Source organism: Trachurus japonicus, chromosome 13 (assembly GCF_045865225.1).
Source record: "Trachurus japonicus isolate A0001 chromosome 13, Traja_1.0".
NCBI classification, from domain to species: domain Eukaryota; kingdom Metazoa; phylum Chordata; class Actinopteri; order Carangiformes; family Carangidae; genus Trachurus; species Trachurus japonicus.
This window is the reverse complement of record NC_140919.1, coordinates 12,366,043-12,390,735: the sequence shown is the minus strand read 5'-3', so window position 1 is coordinate 12,390,735 and position 24,693 is coordinate 12,366,043. Positions and strand designations below refer to the sequence as shown.

The 24,693-nt window shown below is 41.9% G+C and overlaps 3 protein-coding genes across 3 annotated transcripts in view; 1 reads left to right on the top strand and 2 right to left on the bottom strand.

The window, feature by feature from the left end:
* Window positions 1-24,693, bottom strand: part of LOC146975644 (NACHT, LRR and PYD domains-containing protein 3-like) — a 151,676-nt gene that overhangs the window by 49,498 nt on the left and 77,485 nt on the right. The window lies entirely within an intron of this gene.
* Window positions 1,002-8,417, top strand: LOC146975649 (uncharacterized). Its single transcript, XM_085794637.1, has 2 exons — window positions 1,002-2,431; window positions 8,286-8,417. Exons 1-2 carry the CDS (start codon window positions 1,121-1,123, stop codon window positions 8,415-8,417), a joined length of 1,443 nt encoding a protein of 480 aa, XP_085650763.1. The 5' UTR covers window positions 1,002-1,120.
* Window positions 11,633-18,124, bottom strand: LOC146975648 (protein NLRC3-like). The gene is made up of 6 exons (XM_085794636.1): window positions 17,751-18,124; window positions 15,807-17,604; window positions 15,383-15,556; window positions 15,118-15,291; window positions 12,337-12,383; window positions 11,633-12,198 (listed from the first exon to the last, which is right to left on the bottom strand). The coding sequence occupies exons 1-6, from the start codon at window positions 18,007-18,009 to the stop codon at window positions 11,648-11,650; spliced, it is 3,003 nt and encodes a 1,000-aa protein (XP_085650762.1). The 5' UTR covers window positions 18,010-18,124; the 3' UTR covers window positions 11,633-11,647.

The following is a 24,693-nucleotide window of genomic DNA, read 5'->3' as shown; positions in this document are numbered from 1 at the left end:
ATATGAGCCTGAGAAGGATGTTTATGAACCTTTAAAGGACGTTTAATAAGAAATAAACCTTAAGAATCTTCTAAGGGGACTTTGTGATTAACTTGCTATGAGCCTCTATTTAAGGGGACCTTTGGGAAAATAAATCCATAAGAAACTTATGAACCTCGGAAGAGTAACTTTTTGTGTGGTGGAGAATTTTTTGATAAAGCCTGATTAATTTTGGGAAAACACTTATTTAAAGTGAGAATGTTTTTATGAAAATTATAACGTTCTAAAGTTATAATACAGAATTTTTGAAAGAAAGGAAAAACTTGCAGTAGGAATGTGTTTTGTGTATCTAGTGATTTTATAAAACACTGAACTATTTGTCTGTCTTCCCTTCATGGAGCGAGAGTTCAAGGAGGAGACCAGAGTTTAAGAGGTGTGTCTAGAGGCGGACAGAGGACAGCTGGCTTGGATCACAAGGATTGAGGCTTGCAGACGACGGCGCATGCATCTGGATCCAGTGATAAAGGCCAGTGTGATTTTATCCATAGACTCTTTCTGACATTGTTGATGCATATTTAGCTTGATTGATAATAGTACACTCATTTACATTTAGTACACACATCTACAGTACATGCATCATACATATGTTGTAGTTAATTAGAAGGAAGACTTGGCAAAGGACTGATCAATCAATAAAGGTTAATTAATGTTGAGTTGGGGAATTTTATTCTTGCAATTTGATAGATATGATAGATTGTGTGAGGTTGTCATTTTTCTAATATTTCTAAGATTTTGAATTCCTTTGAAGTTATTTGTTTCATCTTTCTTTTGCTGACCTTGGCAATACAGAGGTTATAAATGAATTAATCAATATAAATAAACTAAATAATATTTAATTAGCTAAGTTAAAGTTAAGCACAAGAATAAATGGGAGCCATGGCAATGATAAAATAGATGTAAACAATCCAGAAGTACATACTCCTGTTGAACTAGAAGAATAATCCTAAATTATTAATCAAAATAATACAGTTGTTGGTGTCCACATAAAGTGATCGAAAAAATAAAAAGGTGAAAAATATAAAGAGAAGAGACAAATAGAGTTTGATATTCTCCAGTTGCTTGAAAAGAGCTAGGGTCAAAAATGGATGAAGGTTATGGGAAAGTTGTAGAGAAAGTTGTAGAGGAAGTAGAAAAGAATGTTAAGAAAGTAGAAATGTTGATGGCAGAGATTGATATACTCCTCTCACATTTGGTCCCAGTACAGAGACCCTCACCTTATGAGAAGGAGGAGGAGTTTAGGGAAATGTATCCTCAGCTCCCAGTAATTAGTCAGGAGGAGGTCGAAGATCAGAGTGATGAGGAAAAAGCTGTGGGAGGATATGATTCAGCAGTTAGAAGGTTATTGGCTAGTGCAGAAAGAAGAAGAGGTGGAACAGAAAGGGAGAAGGATTTAAGAGAAGGAAGTGAAAGGGAAAGCAAAGATGAAAATGAGAATAGGGATAGTAATGGAGATTTGGATAATGAGAGTCCTTCATTTTCAAGAAGGCATGCCAAGACAAAACATGTTTCTAGGGAAGAAGAAGAGAGACGACAAACTTTAAGTAGGATTGATAAAGGTATAGATCAATGCCTTAAATATTTGGACCAATACACCACACCAAAAGGCCGGAGATTATTACAGGAACAATTACAAGACTTGCAAATGCAAAAGAAAAACTTATTGAAAAAAGCCTCCCAAAAATCAGCAAGGAAGGAAGATAAGTTTGATAAGATCTGTCCAGTGGTTATCAGAGGACAGGATCAGGTGTATAAATCTTGGGATGATACAGTTATGCCAGATTTATTTGACCAATTACCCGTTCTTCAGGATGGAGCACATCCTTGGATTTTAAAGTTGAAGGAGATTATGGTGGAAACAAAGCCTACCATGGGAGACTTTAAGAGACTTCTGGTAAATATTATTGGGGTTCCAGCCATGGAAGAGATTTTACAGAAAGCTGGATATAATCGATATGTGGGATCTACTGTGAACGATTCAGAGCTGTTTGGAGCAAATAGAGGTCGACTGTATAGAGCGTTAAGAGATACATTTCCAACAAATGTACACCCTGATAATGTTCTTTTTGAACCATTAGGACAAGAAGAAAATCCGAGATCTTATGTGTCAAGAGCTCATCAGGTATGGAGAAATGTTACAGGACATGATCCGGATGACAGTCAGATGGAACAATCAATCTTGCGAGCTAAGATTCAGAAGGGGTTGCCTCTGTCAGTGAGGAGTAAATTAGCAGAAGTGGTTGGTTTAGGGAGCATGATAAAGAGTGTTTATACAGATCACATAGCATACCAAGTAGAGCTGTATAGAAAGAAAGAGCATGAACAGAGGGACCAAGATCAGGAGATCCTTAGACAGTTAAATCAGATTCAACTGAAGAAGGAGAAGAAGCAGGCAGTAGTTATGCAGAACCAATCTGAGATAAATCAGCCCATGCCACAGCCACAGCCACAGCCACAGCTGCAACCACAGCCAAAACAGCCTTGTGCAGCGGTACCTTTTGTTTATAGTGCACAGCCGAACTTTGGTCTGCAGCAGCAGGCATGGAGAGGAAGAGGTCAAGGAAATGTAGGGAGAGCAAGAGGAAACTTCAATCCAAATTTTCAACAAGTTCCTGAAGTGTGTTATAATTGTGGACTGGTTGGTCATTTTGCTCGTGCGTGTAACAAAGTAGGAGGAGGAAATTTCAGAGGGAATTTCAGAGGAATCCCAAGAGGAGGCTTCAGAGGTCAGGTAATGACATTCCGAGGACTGTTGAACGCTCTCAGGGGTCCACAGCTAGGATTTTAGGGCTGCCCAGAAAATTCGAAAGGGAGGTGTCAGTTGGTACCTCTTACAAAATCAATTGAGCTCCGCTACAAAAATCAAAAAACTACAATACCTATACTGGTATCAGGAGCCTATACCTATCTGTACTTTTGAGAAGAGATGTTTTGTGTTCTGTGATGACACTAGCGTTAAAACCAGTTAATTTGTTCTCCTTTTATGTCTCAACTGTCCATTGCATTGCCTGGCATATTATTAAAACAAGATGTAAACATTTAGGAAGGGCAGGAGAAAATATCAACATCAGGATAAGGACATATTTTGACTTATACTTGTCTGAATGAGGTTAGTGTTGTAGTGTTGAACAGCCACTCCTCAACACTCATGTGTTGTATTGTTTTGATTTTTGTTGATAGTAATGAAACCTCATAGGATTCGTAAGTTGTAGTTTAGCATTTATTGACCAAACTGACATGCATCAGATGCTAAAGTAAAGAAAGTAAAATTGCACTGCTTTGGCAGTAACATGTAGTATGAGCAGAAATGTGAAGTCTAAACAGTTGTTTTTTGTCATTCTCCATCTTTTCCTTTATATAGTTAAGAATTATTGTTATTGCCATAGTGTAATAAAATGAAACGTAGGCCTGCATAAGAAATATTTCTTAGTATGTTTAAACTCATTGTGTTGGTAAATGTTGATTAGTTGGTTTACTGTTGGGAAAAAAAAAAGAATATCTTATTCTACAAGTCTCACTCAATTATCCACAAAAGTGGCTTTCTCATAATAAAATGAAATAGGACAGAACATGACATGGTAAGAAAATTGTGTGTCTCCAGTGTAAGTCTGGGATCCACTACTCACTCAGGTCAACAGCCCAATTTGAGCCAAAGTGTGAGGCTGCTGCCTCTTAAAGTTCCAGTGTAAAATGTATAATTAAATAATACAAGGACAAATTAGAAATTTAGCAAGCTTACTATACTTATTGCAGTAACATACAGTATATTCAAAGAGCTTAATTTACACAGTATGAAGTTGTATGGTTACCTTAGAAAGTTGAGATAATTACAAACAGGAAGCTGTTCTTGAAATAAAGAAATAGTTGTGGATAGGTAGAGGTGACACTTAAGATTCTATTGGTCTTTGGAGAATCATGAAGGATTGATAATAGTGCTCTCAGCCCTTTTAGGTCTGACGATTCAAGAAGCACATGGGTTGGCCCATGTTGCAAGGGGGGAGGTTATAGTATGGATTGTATTTGCTTAAATAGACTGATTGGGTTATAACCAGGTGGATGCTCAGTCACTTGCCAAGTTAATCAAGTTTTTATCAAAATTTTGCAAGGTTTTTGCCACATTTTTGTGAAGAGATGTCATGAGCAGGAGGGGACTTCTGCTTGGATAATGGATGAGAAGTCTGTGGATACAATTGCAAAACTGATTTTGTAAAAATATAGGGATTTATGTGTTTATGTGCATTTGATGTTTGAAATGTATTTGCTGTTGCAAAGATACTGGTTTGTTTTCTCTCTCCCTCCTAGAACATATAGGAGAGAGATCACTGTGAAAGTGCCAGGCTGTTCGGGGACCCAGATGTTCTGAGAAGATTCAGTCATCTAAACATGAAGAATGTGAATGAATTGAAGGGCCCTGAACATTATGGACACTTAAGTATTTTGACCACATTGAAGATTGACACTGTGGAAGAACTGCAGTATAATTTAATTTGGTGTTTTTATGGTATGCTTTTTAAAAATTGAAGTTTGATGTCTTTCATGATGATATGTACTCACTACTGTATGTTTTTGCTATGTGGATATTGGAGCCTCAGATGTTTTCTTTCTTTTTGACGTTTAGGGAGAGTAATGTTAGGCAGGGACAGGTCCAATGGAGGATTCGATGGGTTGACCAGCCTGAAATTGGATACTGTTTTGATTTTATTTGTCTGAGGTTTTCATATGTATCTACTGAATTGTTTCATTCAAGTTTTAAGAATTTCTTCTTTTCTAATTGGTTTGGAGTGCTAAACAGTGGTTGCCTAAGGCAGAGGGACCGTGAGAGAATTTCCTGTCTTGATTGTTGGATGGAAACTTTAAGGAAGATTGGCTGCCTGGCAGGTTTTCGCTCTCACACTCCACAAATTGTTTTATTGCTAATGATTGTTTCATTATAGACATTATATAAGAGTGTCTGTTTGTTTCATTATGATAATCATTTGATTGTATGTTATTTTTTATGTGTCGAGACTCTACGAGCCTCGAAGGGGGGAAATATGTAGTGTATTATACACCTTAACTTTCTTGCTTAAATGTCTTGTATTATCTTATCTTCATATTATGTGTGCTTTCTCTGAACTGAAGGAATGTGTGAACTGATCAGCTTAATGGGTTCTACTATTTGTTTAGTCATCTGACCTAAGGAGATAGGCATGGTCCAAGACGACTGAATGACCCATTGTCTTCTCTAATGGGTAAAAGACATAGGATACAGGATATGGGGTTTTTCGCTAGCCTAAAAGTTAAAGGGTCAGGTCAAAGGTCATTGGACATCTGGACGGGAGGTTTCTCTCTGTCCGGAGAAGGTGGAGTGTTTGGAGTTAGAAACATATATAAGGTCAGAGCTTTGGGCCAGGAGAGAGAGATCTCATTTTTGACCAGAGATGCTCCAGGATTCGGCATTCTTTGTACACTGTTCTTCTTCTTGTTAATAAACTTCTTTTTTGAATACAAGCGAAGACGTGTCAGCGGTAATCCCTTCTTTTCATCAACACATCAATATACCACAAGTTGAACCGCATTTCTACTGCGTAAATGACCGAAATATGAAAAAAAAAAAAAAACATATTGAGACGGTCGCGCAAACGCGCCGGCATTTGTGCCACACATCTAATTAAAAATGTGGCGTTTCTAACAAGAAAAGGGCTTGAGAGCATTCCTGCTGCAGACAGGTATCTGCTCTGCTGTGTGTGTGTGACTATACACAATTTAGGAACATGTTTGTCATTGTTTATTTATTTGTTTTGGGGGTTTTTTTCTACACAGAAAACGCTAAGTGAGGGGGCGCAGCGGACATAAATCATTATTTTCTTTTTTTTTCCCCCCTTGACTGACGGCGCCCCTCCAGCAGTTGGCGCTCTAGGCGACAGACTGAGCTCACACAGCAACAGGCTAATCCCTCCCAAATGTAGAACTGAGAGGAACTTCAAGTCTTTTTTACCAGCTGCCATTAGGCTTTTTAACTCACAGTAATCATGTGCATATGCCATTTAGCTTCTCTTAATATCTATAATCATGTGACAGCGTCTCTCCCTCCTTTTTAAAAATCTTATTTTAGACGTTGCCACTTTTACTTCTTTTTAAGTCGCATTTTAGACTTTGCTGCTCTTATTCTCTGACATAAGATTGTAACGGGTTGTGCAATATTGTTGTTATTGTATTATTGTGTATTTTTGGTGCATGATGATGCGTGCTTGTGGTCTTGTGTTGTCTTCTGCTGCTGGTAACATTGTAATTTCCTGCAAAGGATTAATAAAGTATCTTTAACTTTAATTTAACTATATTTATCAACTGTTATAAATATGTTTGAGCCCATACATCCATAAAGAGCCTCTTTACCTATGTTCATATTTACAAAACAATAAAACAATAAATTATGTAATAAGGCAATGAATCTATAAAGTGAGAGAACAGCAGGTGACTGTCAGGGCCCTTCTTCCTCCCTCTACTTCATCAGCAACATGTTGCTCTTTGAATTGACTGATACTTGGACATTGCTTTAGCTCCGCACTCAATCCGTTCCACAGCTTCACTCCATCCATACAGACACATCAATGTGTACGGACACTTGGATGTTTACGTAATATTTACATTTTTACATATATTTGTTTTGTAGGCAAGGCAATTTTATTTGTATAGCCCGTTTTTACAGTTTGTCTCAAAGGGCTTTACATGGCATCATAACAACATCCTCTGCCCTTAGACCCTCACATCGACTGAGGAAAAACTCCATGGAAAACCCTTTTAACAAGGAAAAATTGGAGAACCCTCAGGGTGAGCAACAGAGGAGGGATCCCTCACCCAGGACAGATGTGTCCCCCAGCAGTCTAAGCCTATAGCAGCGTAGCTATTAAATGGTTCAGAGCTACCTGAACCAGCCCTAACTAAAAGCCCTGTCATAAAGGAAGGTCTTAAGCCTAGACTTAAATGTAGTTAGAGTGTCTGCCTCTTTGACCCATGGAGAGAGCTGGTTCCACAGTAAAGGAGCCCGGTAACTGAAGGCTCTATCTCCCAGTCTGTTTTTAGAGATACTGGGAGTCACTAACAGACCTGAGGCTTTGGACACAATCAATCATCAAAGTGGGAGAGATGTGCTCTCTCTTCCCAACTCCTGTCAAAACCCTCGCTGCGGCATTCTGGACCAGCTGGAGACTCTTTAGAGAGTTTTTTCGGACAACCTGACAGGAGAGAGTTACAGTAGTCCAGCCTAGAAGTGATAAATGCATGCACCAGTTTCTCAGCATCACTCTGGGAGAGGATAGGAGGCGAAGGCGGTCCTAGTCACATGTTTTATGTGGGAGCTGAAGGAAAGGTCCTGAAATGTTTTAGATTTGCAGCTTATTTTTATCGTCTATTATCACACTAAGAAACTTGTTTTTGTAAACTCTAACTGTGTCAACACCGTCTGCCTGTATCTGTACTTGACTATTACGTTAGTTTTATTTAGGCTTAATGATCAACTGTTCCAGTTTATTGAGCAATATGTGATGATTGATTGTGTCCAAAGCCTTTTGTGAGATCAGTGAATACTCCAGTTGCATACTGTTTAGATAGATAGATAGATAGATAGATAGATAGATAGATAGATAGATAGATAGATAGATAGATAGATAGATAGATAGATAGATAGATAGATAGATAGATAGATAGATAGATAGATAGATAGATAGATAGATTGCTGTCCAGCTGCAGGCCAAGGTATTTGTAGGAGCCGACTACCTCCACCCCCTCGATGGAAACTGGCTTGGGTTGGGGATTTTTCTTCCTGTAGTCGACTACCATCTCCTTTGTTTTGGTGGTGTTGATCTGCAGCTGGTTCAGCCGACACCACTTCACAAAGTCCTCCACTGTGCTTCTGTACTCATTCTCACTGCCTCCCCGATACATCCCACAATTGCAGTGTCGTCTGAGAATTTTTGCATGTGGCATGTGTCCGTGTTGTACTGGAAGTCGGCTGTGTACAGGGTGAAGAGGAGAGGAGAGAGTACAGTCCCTTGTGGTGCTCCAGTGCTGCTGGTCACTGTATCTGATGTACAGCCTCTCAATCTGACAAACTGCGGTCTGTCAGTGAGGTAATCAGTGATCCAGGACACTATGGAGGGGTCAACGTGCATTCTGGTCAGTTTTTCTTGGAGGAGAGGGGGCTGGAATTTATTGAATGCACTGGAGAAGTCAAAGAAGAGGATTCTCAGTGAACCATTTCCCTTGTCCAGGAAGGAGTATGCTCTGTGAAGGAGAAACAGGACAGCATCCTCAACCCCCACCCTCTCCCGGTAGGCAAACTGAAGAGAGTCTTGGGCATGCTGAACCTGGGGGTGGATGATGTTGAGGATGAGCCGTTCTAGTGTCTTCATGAGATGGGAGGTGAGCGCCACTGGTCTGAAGTCACTGATGTCACTGGGGCTCCTCCCCTTCGGTATTGGGACAATACATGATGTTTTCCACAAGGTGGGCACTTTCTCCAGGCATAGGCTCAGGTTGGAAAGCTGCTGCAGGGGCTCGCCCACCTCAGCAACACAGGCCTTCAACATCCTGGGGCACACTTTATCCGGTCCTGCCGCCTTCCTGGGGTGTAGTCTCCTCAGCATGCCACTAACCTGGGCTGTGGTGATGGCAGGGAGGGCTACAGGAGAGGGAGGGAGAGGAGGCGATGCAGAGGAGCAAGGTGGTAAGGACGAGAGGCACATGAAGGAGTGGAGGGATGTAGGTGAGGTGGTGGGAGGGGGCGGGAGAGAGAGAGGCGAGGGAAGAGGAGGAGGAGGAGGAGGGGGGACCTGGTAGAGTGCAGACACCTCATTAAAACGATTGAAGAAGATATTAAACTCGTTGGCTCTTTCTCTGTCCCCCTCAGCTGCTCCATCCGTAGCCTGCTTGTAGCCGGTGGTGGTTTTCAGAACCCTCCACACCTCACGCACGTTGTTTTGTTGTTTGTGGTATACAGCGTCAAACGTTGTCTACCCCCATGTTTATATAGTGCTACAACTTCAGCCCTCTGTGGTTTTCAGTAGGCTGATTAAAAAGAAAATTTAAAGGAAATGACATAATGTGTACATTTTTCTTACTTCATATACGTATAATAGAAAAATACATTCTTGTCCTCATTTTGTTTAGGACAAATTTGATGACTGATTGGATTTGTAAACATAAGAAATGTGCACTGGAGGTTTGTGGGGAGTATAAAGCTACTCATGTAGTACTATGTACCTTTATAGCATTAAGGTGTGGTTAATTGTTTGTGTATTTAAATGATAGTTGTTGTTAGTGTCTGTTGTTGTTGTTGTTATTGTTGTTGTTGTTGTTTGTCCTGTTCGATATTTGGTTATATGGTGTCCCGTGGATGTTTTTGTTGTTGTATGTGAGATATAATTTTTGTTTGGTTTGAAATAAATATGATCAATCAATCAATATAAACCTTACAATTGGTTGGCCGTAAGAAAAAAGCCTGCCTGGAACGCACCATTATTTCCAGAGTCTTTGACCCGGAAGAGCGGAAACGCTTTAATACGAACATGTTGACAACAACATGCAGCTGCGGACTGAAGTAAAAACTGAGTCCAGCTGCTGAAATGCAGTAAATAATGTTTATGTGGATTAACAGTTGTTTATTTGACTAAATTCTCTCTGTGGAGAAAATAATTACCATGAACCGGAAGTGAAAACAGGACTGAACTAAGCTCACATCTTTAATTTACCGGTAGCTACTTTTAGCGGCTAAACTGCAACATTAATGATGGACAAAGGTAAGTTTAACTTTTTATTTTCTCCTCCTACAACGCTGTTTTTAAAACATTGTGTATTTAATGTGCACTGTGTACTAATATATTCTTGGGTAAAATAATTCAGTCACACAAATGATTCAGATTTTATTATAATAATTTGAGTGGAAGTTGCCAGGAAAACTAAAGCCAATCATTTAACTTTTTTTCAATTGGAGGAAATTTTGTTAAATTCTTTAAAAAAAAAAAATTAGACAACAACATTGAAACAGACTTTTTTAGATATAATTTGGGTGGACTGTAGACTCTAATATAAAAGTGTTGAGCTGAAATCCTGTCGATTAATCAACAATAATTAATAATCAATTCATCACTTCAGTTGCTGTGGTATTTTGTGATTTCCATTGTGATTATTTTACTGTTTAAAATTGTCACATATCAGCCACTTTTAACAAGGGATTTGTTGACACCACCTTTGGCTTAAGGACAATATTATGATTATTTTTCTCACTTTCTCATATTTTACAGGCAATATACATGTCAGATTCAGACGATTCAGTTCACCAATAACAAAAATAATTAGCTGAACTGTTCAGATCTTTAAAAACTGTCATTTTTTGTCTTATAGTGGGGAAATACTCTATATAATATAGAAATAAGTAAGTAGAAACTAGAGAGATTTAGTGAAAGTACAAACAAATTAACAAAGACAATAATATGTTACACAAAGTAATGATATTTATAATATACACAGATGAAAGCAGCAGTATTGTTGGAGATATAATGGGAAATATTTCTCCTTTCATTACTTTTGAACTCATTCGTTTTTGTGTGTTTTCAGACTCAGCAGTTCTCCATGGCGCCTTCCTCTCGGCCAATCAGCTGTGTCGTTCCTCCTCCTCCTCCTCCCTGTCGTCCCTTCAGAAAGCCGACTGGAGCCAGGTGGGTCGTCCGGTCCTGGAGGCCGTGACAGAGATCTGCGGTCGGGACGCGACCGGCTTCTGGAGGTCGAAGGTCGTTTGTGTCGTGTGGCTGAAACTGCTGAGCGGAGAAGCCGAGGGGGACGACGTGGAGACGGCGTGCCCGACCTCAACCGCGTCTTCCTGATGCTCGTGTTGTCTAAAGCCGTCGGCCTCAGAGAGAAGAAGAAGAACGGCGAGAAGCTGAGCCCCGAACTCGTCCTGGAGGCTCAGAGAGACCTGCACGCCGCTCGCACGCCGTCTCAGTTTCAGCCCAGCAGCGTGAAGCCGGCTGAGGCCTTGAAGCTGATCGCAGAGCTGACGCAGGTTTGGCTCAGCGGCGGCAGCGGCGGCGGCGGCGTCCTGACATCAACATCACACGGCGACAACGACAACGACTCTGATCTCCGTTACTCTGCGTTCAAACTGCAGCAGAGTCTCCGGAGATTCCTGGCGGCGCTGGAAGAACTGGACCGGGATGCCGACGTGGTCGCAGAGACGGAGAAACTCAGAGGTTTGATGACGTCTTTGCAGTTCCCTGACGTCTGGACGGCGTCCAAGGTGGAGGTGAAGGTGACGGCGATCATCATCAGTCACCGTCTGGACGACTATCAGGACGTCGCTGCGTTATTTGGACGGACAGTGAGAAAGAGTCAGAGACAGTTTGCTCTGGCGGTGTCTGCAGGACGTGATCCAGAACAAATCGCTGTAGGCCGGCGAGAAGGAGCAGCTCCTCCAGTTCCTGAGTCTCCTGATGATGCCCGACGCCCAGGAGAAGGAGGAGGAGAATGAAATAATCATCTAACATTATGAGACGGAGTGGTTTTGGAGGTAAATACAGACTGAACTGTCTGTTCAACAGTGAGAAGGTTTCTGTGACAGGAGGAGACTCTGATTCACTCAACACAGAGACACTGAGGACTCAGAACAGAGAGTAAACCCAGGATACAGAGGTTGAGTGAAGGTGGTGTTGAAGGTGTAGATGTGGATCAGTGAGTCAGAGGAGACTCTGTAGAAGGACAGAGAGCCAGCAGAACAGTCCACATACACTGCTACTCTGTTAGAGACGGAGGAGGAGGAGGAGGAGGAGGAGGAGGAGGAGGAGGCGATAGGTGTCACTATGTCATTGTGACAGACGTAGTAACCACCATCAACAGAGCAGCTCAGACTCCAGGACTGATCGTTCCCTCCAAACCAACAGTCTCGACTGCCTCCTTTCCTTCTGATTCCCCTGTAACTCACTGATATATTAACGTCTCCTCTCCACTCGACCTCCCAGTAGCAGTGACCAGTCAGACCAGTTGAACACAGCAGCTGAGACCACCGGTCAAATCTGTCTGGATGATCAGGATATGACTGATGCCTCTCCACATGTGTCGCCTTCCTGTTGTTGTCAGACAGTTGGATCTTTGTGTTCACTGTGTTTGTGTCGATTGTGAGTCGACAGGAATCTGATGGAGAGAACAAGACACAGCTGCAGTTATTGATCATGTGATCAGTTAATGACAGTTTGATGAAGACTCATGACGTCAGTGATGTGACAGTGTGAAGATGGTTGAATGTGCTGCTCAAAGTAAAAACACACTTACACTTCCTCGGACCTGGTGTCAAGAATTGGACTCCAGCAGGCTCCACCCTGAAAGGAGGAGAGGAGTCAGAACAGCACGTTCTCTGTCAGCATGCACACATGGACATTACATGGCTCTCACACACACACACACACAGTTTTATCACTGTGTTCACATGGAGGCTTGTATGTATGGATGAACACTGAGCACAGAGAGGAAGGAGCTGGAGTCTTTATCTAGTGATGATACAGAGCAGGAGGAGACGAGGAGGAAACACTTCATCATGTGTTTTCTCCATTCAGCTTCAGCTTCAGACACTTTCAGGCCCAATTTCAATCCGACCCCTTACGGACTCACTGACTTAGAGGTGCGTTCACGGGAAGTCTGACAGTGTGTGAGGGCTGTTCCTTTATCAGATCATCAAGTCAGTGAATGAGCCCTTTCTGCCTCCTTACCGTAAGTCAGAATCGATGCTGACTTAGACCAAAAACACACACTGAAACATCCAAATACCTCCATACTGCTCGTCTGTACTGACCCAAGTGTCCTGAAGCCCCGACATGAAAACGTTTTTTTTTTTTTTTAAGTATATTTTTGGGGCTTTTATTGCCTTTAATTGATAGCACAGTCGAGAGAGAGACAGGAAATGGGGAGGCAGAGAGGGAGAATGACATGCAGGAAAGGGCTGCCCGATGTGGGATTCGAACCGGGGCAGCCTGCAGTGAGGATTGTAGCCTCAACGCCATGCCCACAACATGAAAAAGTTGTTAGGAAAAAATGAATTTGAACTCTGTTTTTATTTTGCTGCGAGCAGTGAGTGGATAAAGCTCTAATAGAAACCATCTGATCACAGTGACAGGACGGATCAGGATCTCATGATCAATGACTCTGTTCTTCTCTGCTCTTCACACAGATCAGCTGCAACACACTAACTCACTGTGATCAGTCACATCATGTGGAACAAAGCAGCCGTCCTCAGGACCAGTCCTGAGCTCCATCAAACCTGTCCACACATTTTTACTGGACTTGAAGTCAGAGTCCAGAGGAAGCAGAGAAACTGTTAGAGCAGAGAGAACCAGGCTCAGCTCAGAGCACATGGACTCAGACAGGAAGTGAAGCTCCAGCTGCCGGAGACTTTCATCAAGGAGCCACTTTGTGGCTTCATCTGATCTGGAGTCAGACGTGTTTGAGCAGCACACAGTCTGAAAACAGCTGTTTGATCACACACACATTCAGCCACAAACACTGATTATTACACTGTTCACTACACTCACTTTCTTCTGATTGACAGCTCCAGGCCTCTGGACAGTGATGACATCTGTATGTCACACTTGTGATTTACTGTTTCCTCAACACAACAACAGATCTCATCAGGACAAGATCTGGATCTCAGAGAGACTGAGCTGATTATTGATCAATATCTGACCAGACAGAGATATGATGGTGCCGCCTGATTTCTGTCTCTTATTTCCTCCTTGGTTGGAGAAAGCTGGGAGACGAATGTCTTTGAGCAGTGGACATGGTTTGATTCTTGTTGCTGTGTTGTTATTATTGTGTCCACACTCAACAGGTGTCTACAGTATCTGGGACTGTTCAGGTCAAACACTCTGTTGGTTCAGGAGCAGTTCAACCAGCTGCAGCTGAAATGTTTCCTGATACACTCTGAAATAAAGACTGATCCAAACATCTGGAGAGACTCAGAGCACAGTTGCTGACAGCTGGTTTTATCCCTGAGATCTCTTTTCCTGAATATGATACAGTGAGTCATGATGAGACACTGAAGTCATCATGAGGAGAAACTCCTGATCCCAGTAGTTCATCACTGTGACTGATGAAAGCTGCACAGCTCATGTTTGAATCACTCTGAGATTTTGGCTTCAGTATAAACTGTGTTGGGACGAGTCAGACTGTGACAGAGGATGTCAGTGGAGTGGGCAGAGCTTCACTGTGGCCTACACCACCTCTGGATATGGTCTGAGTGATGAGATCTGATGTCATCAATGCATCGATCACCTGAGACAGATGTTAATACCAGGTGTGAACGGGGCCATAGGAAATGTTCCAGCTCCTCCTCCTCTATCAGACACTAGGCAAGCAACGACGGATTCTGCCACGGCTACGGCAGCCGGAAATAGATCTTTGCTCCGCTGATCGAGACTGAAGCCGTTGTGCCGGCGTTGCCTGCCGGCTGATCTACCACGGCAAATCAAGTGTCCTCACGTTGTCGCTACAACGCGTGTCTCAGGCGAGTGAATTAAATGGTTTTCGTTGTATTTCTGAAATGAAACGTGTTCTACGGTTGATAGTGACACACTAACCCAGGAGTTTTCAAAGTGTGAGAGAGTGAGCCTCCCTTAATGAAAAATAAACAGCTGTGCGCCCCCCCCCCCAAAAAAAAGAGAGAATTAAACATAGCCTATTTATTATCAGTATGACCAAAACAATATTTGATTCGTTAAAACATAAATTGATCTTCCCTGTAGGATTTGTTTGATTTACAATTTTATTTCTCAGCATATAGGCCTATTAATTATCATGACAACATAAAGCACTGACGAATAAGCCTAAATACAGGACTCTGTAACACTGCTCTGTAACACAACTCATCACACATTCATGCTCTCCCTGTGTGATCATCTAGGAAGCAGACAGTCTGAGGTTGAAGTTTAGGTGTGACAGGTCACTGTACGTCTTGACCACATGTCAGCTGTTCAGCTGTAGTAGAGGAGAACTCGGCTGTTTTCAGCTCCGCCGCACGTAGCGTTTTTTTTTTTTTTTTTTTAGGCAGCAGCCTCTCCATACCTGAGAGAGTCCAGTCTCCAGTCTGGATCCTTCAGTCCAACAGACAGTAGCTTCACTCCCGAGGCTCCTGGATGATTGTAGCTCAGGTCCAGCTCTCTCAGATGGGAGGGGTTGGAGCTCAGAGCTGAGGCCAGAGAAGCACAGCCTTCCTCAGTGACCAGACATCCTGACAGACTGAACACACACAACAACACACAGGAACCCACTGTCAACACCTGCTGCTGTGTTCAAGTGTCATCAGATAAACAGCTGGATGGATTCTCACCTGAGAGTCTCCAGTCTACAGTGTGGACTCTTTAGTCCACCAGACAGCAGCTTCACTCCTGAGTCCTGCAGATTGTTGTTACTCAGGTCCAGGTGTCTCAGACTAGAGGACTGGGAGCTGAGGACTGAGGACAGAGCTTCACAGCTTCTCTTTGAGAGGTTACAGCTGCTCAGTCTGAAGAGATAATCATGAGGAATTAAAGAGAATAGAAGAGTTGAAAACACGTAACTGTCTTTCTATAATAATGAATAAATCCAACTATCTCAGGCTTAGAGATACTTTATTGATCCCAAGGGAAATTCAAGTATCTAGTAGTGCAGACATACAAATAATATAAGGGCATAAAAAAGCAATACTACACAGAGATAAGAAAAACAAACTACATACGTCTATAAAATCTTTGTACATCCATATCTACACTTACAGAGCTTTGTTGGAGGCTTTGACCACTGGCAGCAGCGTCAGAAGAGCCTCCTCTGAAGCAGAGTATTTCTTCAGGTCAAACACGTCCAGATCTTCTTCTGATGACAGTAAGATGAAGACCAGAGCAGACCATTGAGCAGGAGACAGTTTATCTGTGGAGAGACGTCCTGATCTCAGGGACTGTTGGATCTCCTCCACTAGAGAACGATCATTCAGTTCATTCAGACAGTGGAACAGGTTGATGCTTCTCTCTGCAGAGGGAGTCTCTTCAATCTTCTTCTTGATGTAATGGACTGTATTCTGATTGGACCGAGAGTCACTTCCTGTCTGAGTCATCAGACCTCGTAGGAGAGTCTGATTGGTCTCCAGTGAAAGACCCAGGAGGAAGCGGAGGAACAAGTCCAGGTGTCCATTTGGACTCTGTAAGGCCTTGTCCACAGCGCTCTGATAGAAATGTGTTGATTTGTCTCCAAACACTTGAGACTGCCTTGATGTTGTTTGTTGTTGTAACATCAGGTTGAGTCCAGATTTGATGAAGGTCAGATGGACATGAAGAGCAGCCAGAAACTCCTGAACACTCAGATGGACGAAGCAGAATACCTTGTCCTGGTACAGGCCCCTTTCCTCTTTAAAGATCTGTGTGAACACTCCTGAGTACACTGAGGCTGCTCTGATATCGATGCCACACTCTGTCAGGTCTGATTCATAGAAGATCAGGTTTCCTTTCTGCAGCTGCTCAACAGCCAGTTTTCCCAGAGACTCAATCATCTTCCTGCTCTCTGGACTCCAGTGTGGATCTATCTCAGCTCCTCCATCATATTTGACCTTCTTCACTTTGGACTGAACCACCAGGAAGTGGATGTACATCTCAGTCAGGGTCTTGGGCAGCTCTCCTCCCTCTCTGGTCTTCAACAGCTCCTCCAGAACTGTAGCAGTGATCCAGCAGAAGACTGGGATGTGGCACATGATGTGGAGGCTTCGTGATGTCTTGATATGGGAGATGATCTTTCTGGCCTGCTGCTCATCTCTGAACCTCTTCCTGAAGTACTCCTCCTTCTGTGGGTCAGTGAACCCTCTGACCTCTGTCACCATGTCAACACACTGAGCAGGGATCTGATTGGCCGCTGCAGGTCGTGTGGTTATCCAGAGGCGAGCAGAGGGAAGCAGTTTCCCCCTGACGAGGTTGGTCAGCAGCACGTTGACTGAGGTGGACTCTGTCACATCAGTCAGGATCTCAGTGTTGTGGAAGTCCAGAGGAAGTCGACACTCGTCCAGACCATCAAAGATGAAGACGACCTGGAACTGATCAAACCTGCAGATTCCTGCTTCTTTGGTTTCAGAGAAGAAGTGATGAACAAGTTCCACCAAGCTCAACTTTTTCTCTTTCAGCACATTCAGCTCTCTGAAGGTGAAGGGAAATGTGAAGTGTATGTCCTGGTTGTCTTTGTCTTCAGCCCAATCCAGAGTGAACTTCTGTGTTAAGAATGTTTTCCCAATGCCAGCCACTCCCTTTGTCATCACTGTTCTGATTGGTCGGTCTCTTCCAGGTGGGGCTTTAAAGATGTCTTCTTGTCTGATGGTTGTTTCTGGTCTGTCTGGTTTCCTGGACGCTGTCTCAATCTGTCTGACCTCATGTTCATCATTGACCTCTCCAGCCCCTCCCTCTGTGATGTAGAGCTCTGTGTAGATCTGGTTCAGAAGAGTTGGGTTTCCTGCTTTAGAGATCCCCTCAAACACACACTGGAACTTCTTCTTCAGGGAAGATTTGAGTTTACGTCCACAAACTGGAGCAGCATGTCCTGAATGAAAACACATGATCAATAAGAAAATATAACATTTTAATTCCTCTAAATAAAGACTATATGAACACGTTTTCCTCCATGTGTTGATGTCAGTAAACGTCTCATTTGTCCGTCATGTTGAATCTTTAGAGAAATCCTCTTACTGTGCTGCAGATGCTCAGCCAGCTCCTCCTGCTTCATCCTCCTCAGGAAGTTCACTGTGATCCTCACTAATGCCTCTCTGGTGCTCCACCTCTGCTCTTCATCCTCACCGTCCAACACCTCCTCATCCTCCCTCTGACTCCCTGAGCATTCTGGGTAATCTGGACTCAGAAGCTTGTGGATCTTCTTCAACTCCTTCTTCACAAAAGTGACCATGTTCTCCTCCAGCAGCTGGAACAGAAACTCTATGAGTGACAGCATCAAACTACAGTTTTTCTCAGTCACTTTGGTGCTTTTCTCAGATAAGAATGAAAATTAGCTCAACATTTAGTAATTTGTGCACATCATAATAGCAGTTTCCCCTTCCTCTGAACAAATTGCAAATGCTCTTGGACATGTATCAGTTGCTTTCATAGAATTCTCTATACAGTAACATTATCATTTGCTTATGTCATGTCAGTCAAAATGAACTATACTCATGAATGCTGAATAGTCGTTCCCTATAAAACTAATAGTCCTCATTTCATTGCTTGAGTCATTACATACAAAATTATTGAACTAGTTGTCAAAACTTGTTGGAAGAACCACGATGAATTTAATTATTCGAACATTTGGTAGGGAGAACTGCACTGCTCACTGTGTCAGGCATTAGGCTTACAGTGTGACAAGAACCTTTTACTTTTTACATTTATAGACATACAGCTTTACTACAGTACAAATTTACTGTATTGTAAAGTAATTAAAGTAAAGTAAAGTAATTTTACATGTACTCTGCACCACATAGGATTACAAGACAACCTCACATAGGTGGAAGAGGTCCCTTTTTACTCTGCAACAAGAAGAAGCCATTTGTGCGATGGTGATTGTAAACAATGACATAAGGTTGAGAAAGATACAAAGCAAGGATGACAATATCTTAAGGAATATTGAATCTGTTTCAATCATTACAATTGACAGAGTGATGTAGATGAAAACATATGGCCAGACAGACAGGAACGTCTGAATATACAGGAATGATTACAGTTTTTCTCGATTGTTTACACACAATTTCTGGTTCTTGAGGCACAATGGCCTCAACATCTAACTCATGCACCAACCCCCTGAACCAAGTCTGCAAAACTACAAGCACAATTCCTGCTTTACACTCAATTTGCAGTTCTATAACACACTTTTTCAAAACACTACACACAATTCTCTGCATTTGGCACAATTTTCATGAAGAAAATCACTTGTTTTCATGAATAACACACTGTTATTCAAAATTCTAAAGTTAGTTTCCCTACTATGCACACTGACTCATCACATGGGTAAACACTTGTCACACAGTTTTACAATTAGCAATCAGAGCTTTAGCATAAAAGGGAAACAGGCAGTGATGGACTGACACCAAAAAGAGAGAAACCAAACAGAGAGAGAGAGGCCACACACACACACACACACACACACACACACACACACATATATGTATATAGCAGTGATCATAATGATGATGAGAAAAGAAAATGCATTGATCACCAAAATTGCATGTTGATGGAAGGATTCGAACCTGAATAGAACAAAGTCTTTGACTACAAAGAGAGCTGTTCTGCTAGGTGAGCTACATGTTACAGTAGTCTCATCTTGTCAAAATTATGTGTTCAGTCTTTCAAAATTGTTCGGCCGTAAACTAGGGCTGCCACAAACGATTATTTTGATAGTCGACTAGTCACCGACTATTTTTTTCGATTAGTCGACTAATCGGATCATACGTAAATTGAATGTAAAACATACAGCTTATCGCACCAGCATGCAGCTGCTCTTAATCATTAGCTTTCAGCTTGAAGTGTTTAAGGTATATGCTAACTAAAAATAAAGACAATTAAGATGATAGTTCATTAAACTTTTAATGAAATATGCAGCTTTAACTGTAGCATGAAGTGCAAACAGCTGAGTAAAATAAGGATAAGGCACTGGCCTAAACAACACCAAAATAAATACTTAAAGGTTTTTTGTCTTTCCTTCATTTGTCTCTGGCATTAAACATAGCTACATTTAAATAAAATGAGGTGGACACCTGAAACTAAGGAATTGTTCACAATAATAAAGTTTTGGTAGGCCTATCAATCAAATATAACTTGTGCTCATTGTAAATAATAGGAGTCGTTCTGTTAAAAAAAAATCAAATAGTTTATAAGACAATCGTCTTGTCTGAAAAAATGTAAATGTTCCCTTCTTTCATCTTGATAACAGTCTCATTCTTTGGATCCTGAATTTTCTAACTAACAGGCCACAGAGAGTGCTGGTTAACGACATTTTTTCCGATCCCATCTACACTTCAACTGGTTCACCACAGGGCTGCGTTCTCTCTCCTCTCCTGTTCATTCTCTATACTGATGAATGCCGATCTACCCACCACAACTGCCATCTTGTTAAGTTTGCCGACGACACGGTCCTCCTGTCCCTTCTGTCTGGCTCCTCCCATCACCACAGGTCAGTTGAAGTTTGACCACAACACAGATGAGATTATAAAAAAATGCCAGCAACGCCAGTACCTCCTGAGGAAGCTGAACTCCTTCAGTGTGAGCAAAAACATCCTCACAACATTCTATTACTCCTTCATAGAGAGCATCATCACCTTCTCCTTCACATGCTGGCTTCATTCCATCTCACTCCAAAATAGGAACCGGCTGTCTGGTGTTGTCAAGCTCTGCTCCAGAATCATTGGTCTTCCTCTAAGACCTCTCTCCACCCTCTGTGAGCAACAGACCTTGAGGAAAGCCAGCAGGATCCTTCAGGACCCATCTCACCCCCTCTTCTCCACATTTGAGTGGCTCCCCTCTGGGCGTCGTCTCCGATGCCCGGGCTGCAGGACTCAGAGAAGGAGGGCGACCTTTGTGCCCAGAGCTGTCCTCCTGCTCAACTCGCAGCCATCGCTGGCCCAAGAACTGTGTGGAGCCCCACCCAATCCCAGCCCCACCCAATGCCCCACCCAATGCCCCCAGCCCATCCCCATCCAGTCACTTCAACCCAGCCCCACCCAACCACCCAACACCCTCCACCCACCACTCACCTCCTAAGTTGTGTGGAGGGTTGGACTGGACTTGATTGGCCTGAAGGACATGAATGCACTGCACTTTAAAGTTGCATTACTTATTATTTATTTATTTATCTCATACTTGTGTGTGTGTGTGTGTGTGTGTGTGTGTGTGTGTGTGTGTGTGTGTGTGTGTGTGTGTGCGTGTGTGCGTGTGTGCATGTGTGAGTGTTTGCTGTTTATTGTGATCTTACCTGAACTGCTCAGCGTGCTTTTTAATTGCCCCTTGGGGATGAATAAAGTTTTTTGAATTGAATTTGAATTGAATTGCATTTTTACTGTCACAGAAGGAGAAACATAGAAAGACTCCACCAAAAAGTTCTGTGTTAAACTGTCAAATGAAAACAAGTGAAACTGAGGTGCAGCTCAAACTCTGCAAGGTGCCGACTGAGATGAGAAGCTACCGGAAAATATTGACGTAGATTTACGCCGGGAGAGAAGACTTGCTCGTTAAGATGAGCGCTCATTACGTGACCAGGACGCTGTGACCAGACGCGGTAACATTCTAGTATTCTCCAACACCGATCTCAAAGTCCGCGGTTTTATTTTTAAATGACGAACGGCTGTTTTTCAGTCCGTGATTTAAAACGATGGAGCGGCGGTACCGCTCCTAGTAGCGCTTCTCATTTAAAATGACACAGAGAGAGAGAGAGAGAGAGAGAGAGAGAGAGAGAGAGCGGCGGCGGCGGCGGGGGTTACACCTGTGCCGCTTGATGAGGGACAAGACAGGTAGAGAGAGAAAAGAGAGAGACCACCTGTAAACTCACCTTGAGTGAGTGAGTGCACGTGTGTATGTGTGGTGGGCGGCTGCAGCGGCGGGTGCGTGTGTGGAAGGTGCCCCAGCAGTTTTGAGAGAAAAACAAAGTTTAAAAAAAAAGAAAAGAAACGACGCATCGACTATTAAATTAGTTGTCGACGATTTTAATAGTCGACGCAGTCGTGACTAGTTGACTAATCGTGGCAGCCCTACCGTAAACCAGCTGACCCCGACTGACTCTTTTTTTTTTTCTTTTGTGGTCAGATCAGCACGGCTGCATCGCCACACGACCACCTCGGTCGCGTCTTCACGCATTTCATTTGTTACGGTGTATTTGAGTGGTCTGAGTATCAAAACAATATTCTAAAATTTTACAACACATTTATATAAATATATATACTGTCTGTAGTTACAGTAAAAAAAAAGTCTAAGTCATTATGATGAATGGAGTAGAATTGTTTTCCATTCATCATAGTGTTTTACACTGAGCACATCAGTGTTCAACTGGTTCTTATAAATGTCTAGTCATATGATGGTTTGTGTGTGTTATTTGAGACTAAAATAGCATTTTGAGAATAAATAACATTGTTTTGAATGTAAAGTTTCATTTTGCAGGAGAAGTTAGGGGTTTTGCCCATTGTGTGTGTGTTTTTGGATTTGTGTGTAGAGTTCTGAGAGTATGAGGCATGCTTTCAGAAAATGTGTGTAAACAACCGAGAAAAACTGTAAGTACTCTGCAGGTTCAGTTACAGTACTGCAATATTGTTTACAGTTGTGCACAGCTCTACCCAAAGGGTGTTTCTTTGTTGTAAATATGACTGTAGTGTATTTTTCTTTTGCACAATGCTGTGAACAAATTAGAATTGCAAAGAGCAAAAATGTGAAACATACATATTCAGTATCAGTTACTCCACTAAATACAGTAAAGTGTAACTTTACTGTAGTTTTCACATGGTTGTACAAGTAGTGTATAGTGCTGTCTAGAGCATTTTCAGGTAGTGTCACCAAGACTTTTTTGCATTGGAAAACTGTTAGAGAATAAACTGTCATAATGAAAACATGACAAAGCCATTTGACTATCTTGTTCATAAACAATGGTGTCAAGACTTCTCATTTTGATGACACTGACAGATTCATTGACATGAATACTTGCTTTTGAGGGATGAACGATCCATTTTGAGCAAGTGATGTGCTTTTGCAGGTTATCCACGAGGTTTTGCAGTTTGTACTAATTGTTCTGAGAAATGCACAAACTGTTGTGCAAATGTTAATAGTGATGTGAGAAAAGCGCCAAAGCGACTGTAAAACCATGTAGCCAAACATCAGATCCATGTTGGACAGACTGACAATCCACTGGTGTCAAAGTGCAGCATGGAGATGATGGTGAACAACAGATGTAACAGCAGCTGTTGGACATGTCCTCACCATAAATATGGAGTCCAGGTGTGTTTGATGCTGCTGGGCAGACTGACCACTGGGAACCTTTGAGCTCTCCTGGTCCACTCTGTGGAGGAATCAGTGTCAAGTGAACATCAGTACAGAGAAATAATACAAGATGGACTTAATATGTCCCATGAGGACGTGTATGTACGTAAGTTTGTATGTGTATATGTATCATGTATGTATCTGTATGCTTGTATATTAAAAAAAATGATAGGGACAGAGCACATGAGTTTTAAATTGATCATTCTTTTGGTAAAATTAGTTGATTTGTTGTTTAAAATGGCACAGGCCTACATATTGTATTCATGTATAGTATTCATGCAAGTGTGCTTTTTGGTTTTCTATGTCAGTTTTGATTGATTGTGCTCCCTATTTCTCAACATTTCCACACCTTTTTCACTATATTTCAATGAAAACTCAATATAAAATTCACAACTTATGTGTGAATAATTTTACATTTTCAAATGAATAATCTGCAAAGGTAGTATCAAGTTACAAATGTGAATGTGACAAATGTGCTCAGATTTTATAGAGAATCATTGAAAAAGCTTTGAAATTTAGGTTTGTCTTACATCTGATCAGCTGATCCATGTCCTCCTTTAAAGTCAGCGCCTAAGCCCTTTGAGTAGTTGCTCTTTAAAGACAGACAGCTGGGTCCAGGAGAGTCTGGTCTCTGCTGCTGGATCCTTAAACATCAACACAACTGATAAATCTAAATGCTGGATAAAAAGCATGATGAAAAATATCTTATTAATAAACACAACAACTGACTTTTAGAGAGAAAAGTCTTTCTGACTGTTTTAAATTCTGACTTTTGACCTCTAGTCTGGCTCTGACGTCCCCCACACTCAATAAAAAATTCACAACTTATGTGTGAATAATTTTACATTTTCATAAGAATCATCTGCAAAGGTGCTATGAAGTTACAAATGTGAATGATTTCCTTTTCTCAAATTGCTAAACAATCAAGCCGTTCTCTCTCCTCATTGGATAAAGGTTGTAGGATACAAGGGAAGTTTTCTCCTCAGCTTACAGCAGAGCAGAGTGACTGACAGCCCCGTGTTTCGGACCAAACACTCTATGTAAGTGATTGCTGTCTGAGGATATAACTATTTAAGACTTATATTAACACAAATATTCCGCTTACTTCTGCTTTAAATTGTTAAACAATCATCAAGTGCTGCACATCTTCAGAAAAAGGACAGTCTGAGCAAACTATTTAATAGTTCATATCCTAAATAAACAACAAACCTTGATTTGTTCCTTTTTCCTGTAAAGAAAAGCTGTAAACTATAACAATGATGATTTCACCTCAGTAAATGTCATTTATCTGTGTGTTTTGTTCTATAGATGAGTTTAAGTTTCAGTCTTTATCTGAGTTTTGCTCGTTCTCTTTTTCAGTATTTATGGACGTTTGTTCGTCTGCTCCAGTAAAAGGCTGCTGCTTCAGCTCCTGTAACTCATGTGATCCTCTGTCTCTGCTCTCTGTGTCTGACATCACTCTGAACTCACTAGAAACCACTCATCAGCCCCTCGTCCTGTTGCACACCTCAAAGCTGCCACCAGGAGGCGACTTGATGCAGCCAACATCACCATGTTCTTTCTACCAGGTGGAAACAAGACCACGAACATTTAGTGCAAATGAAAGGATGATTTCAACCAAGTGGTTTCT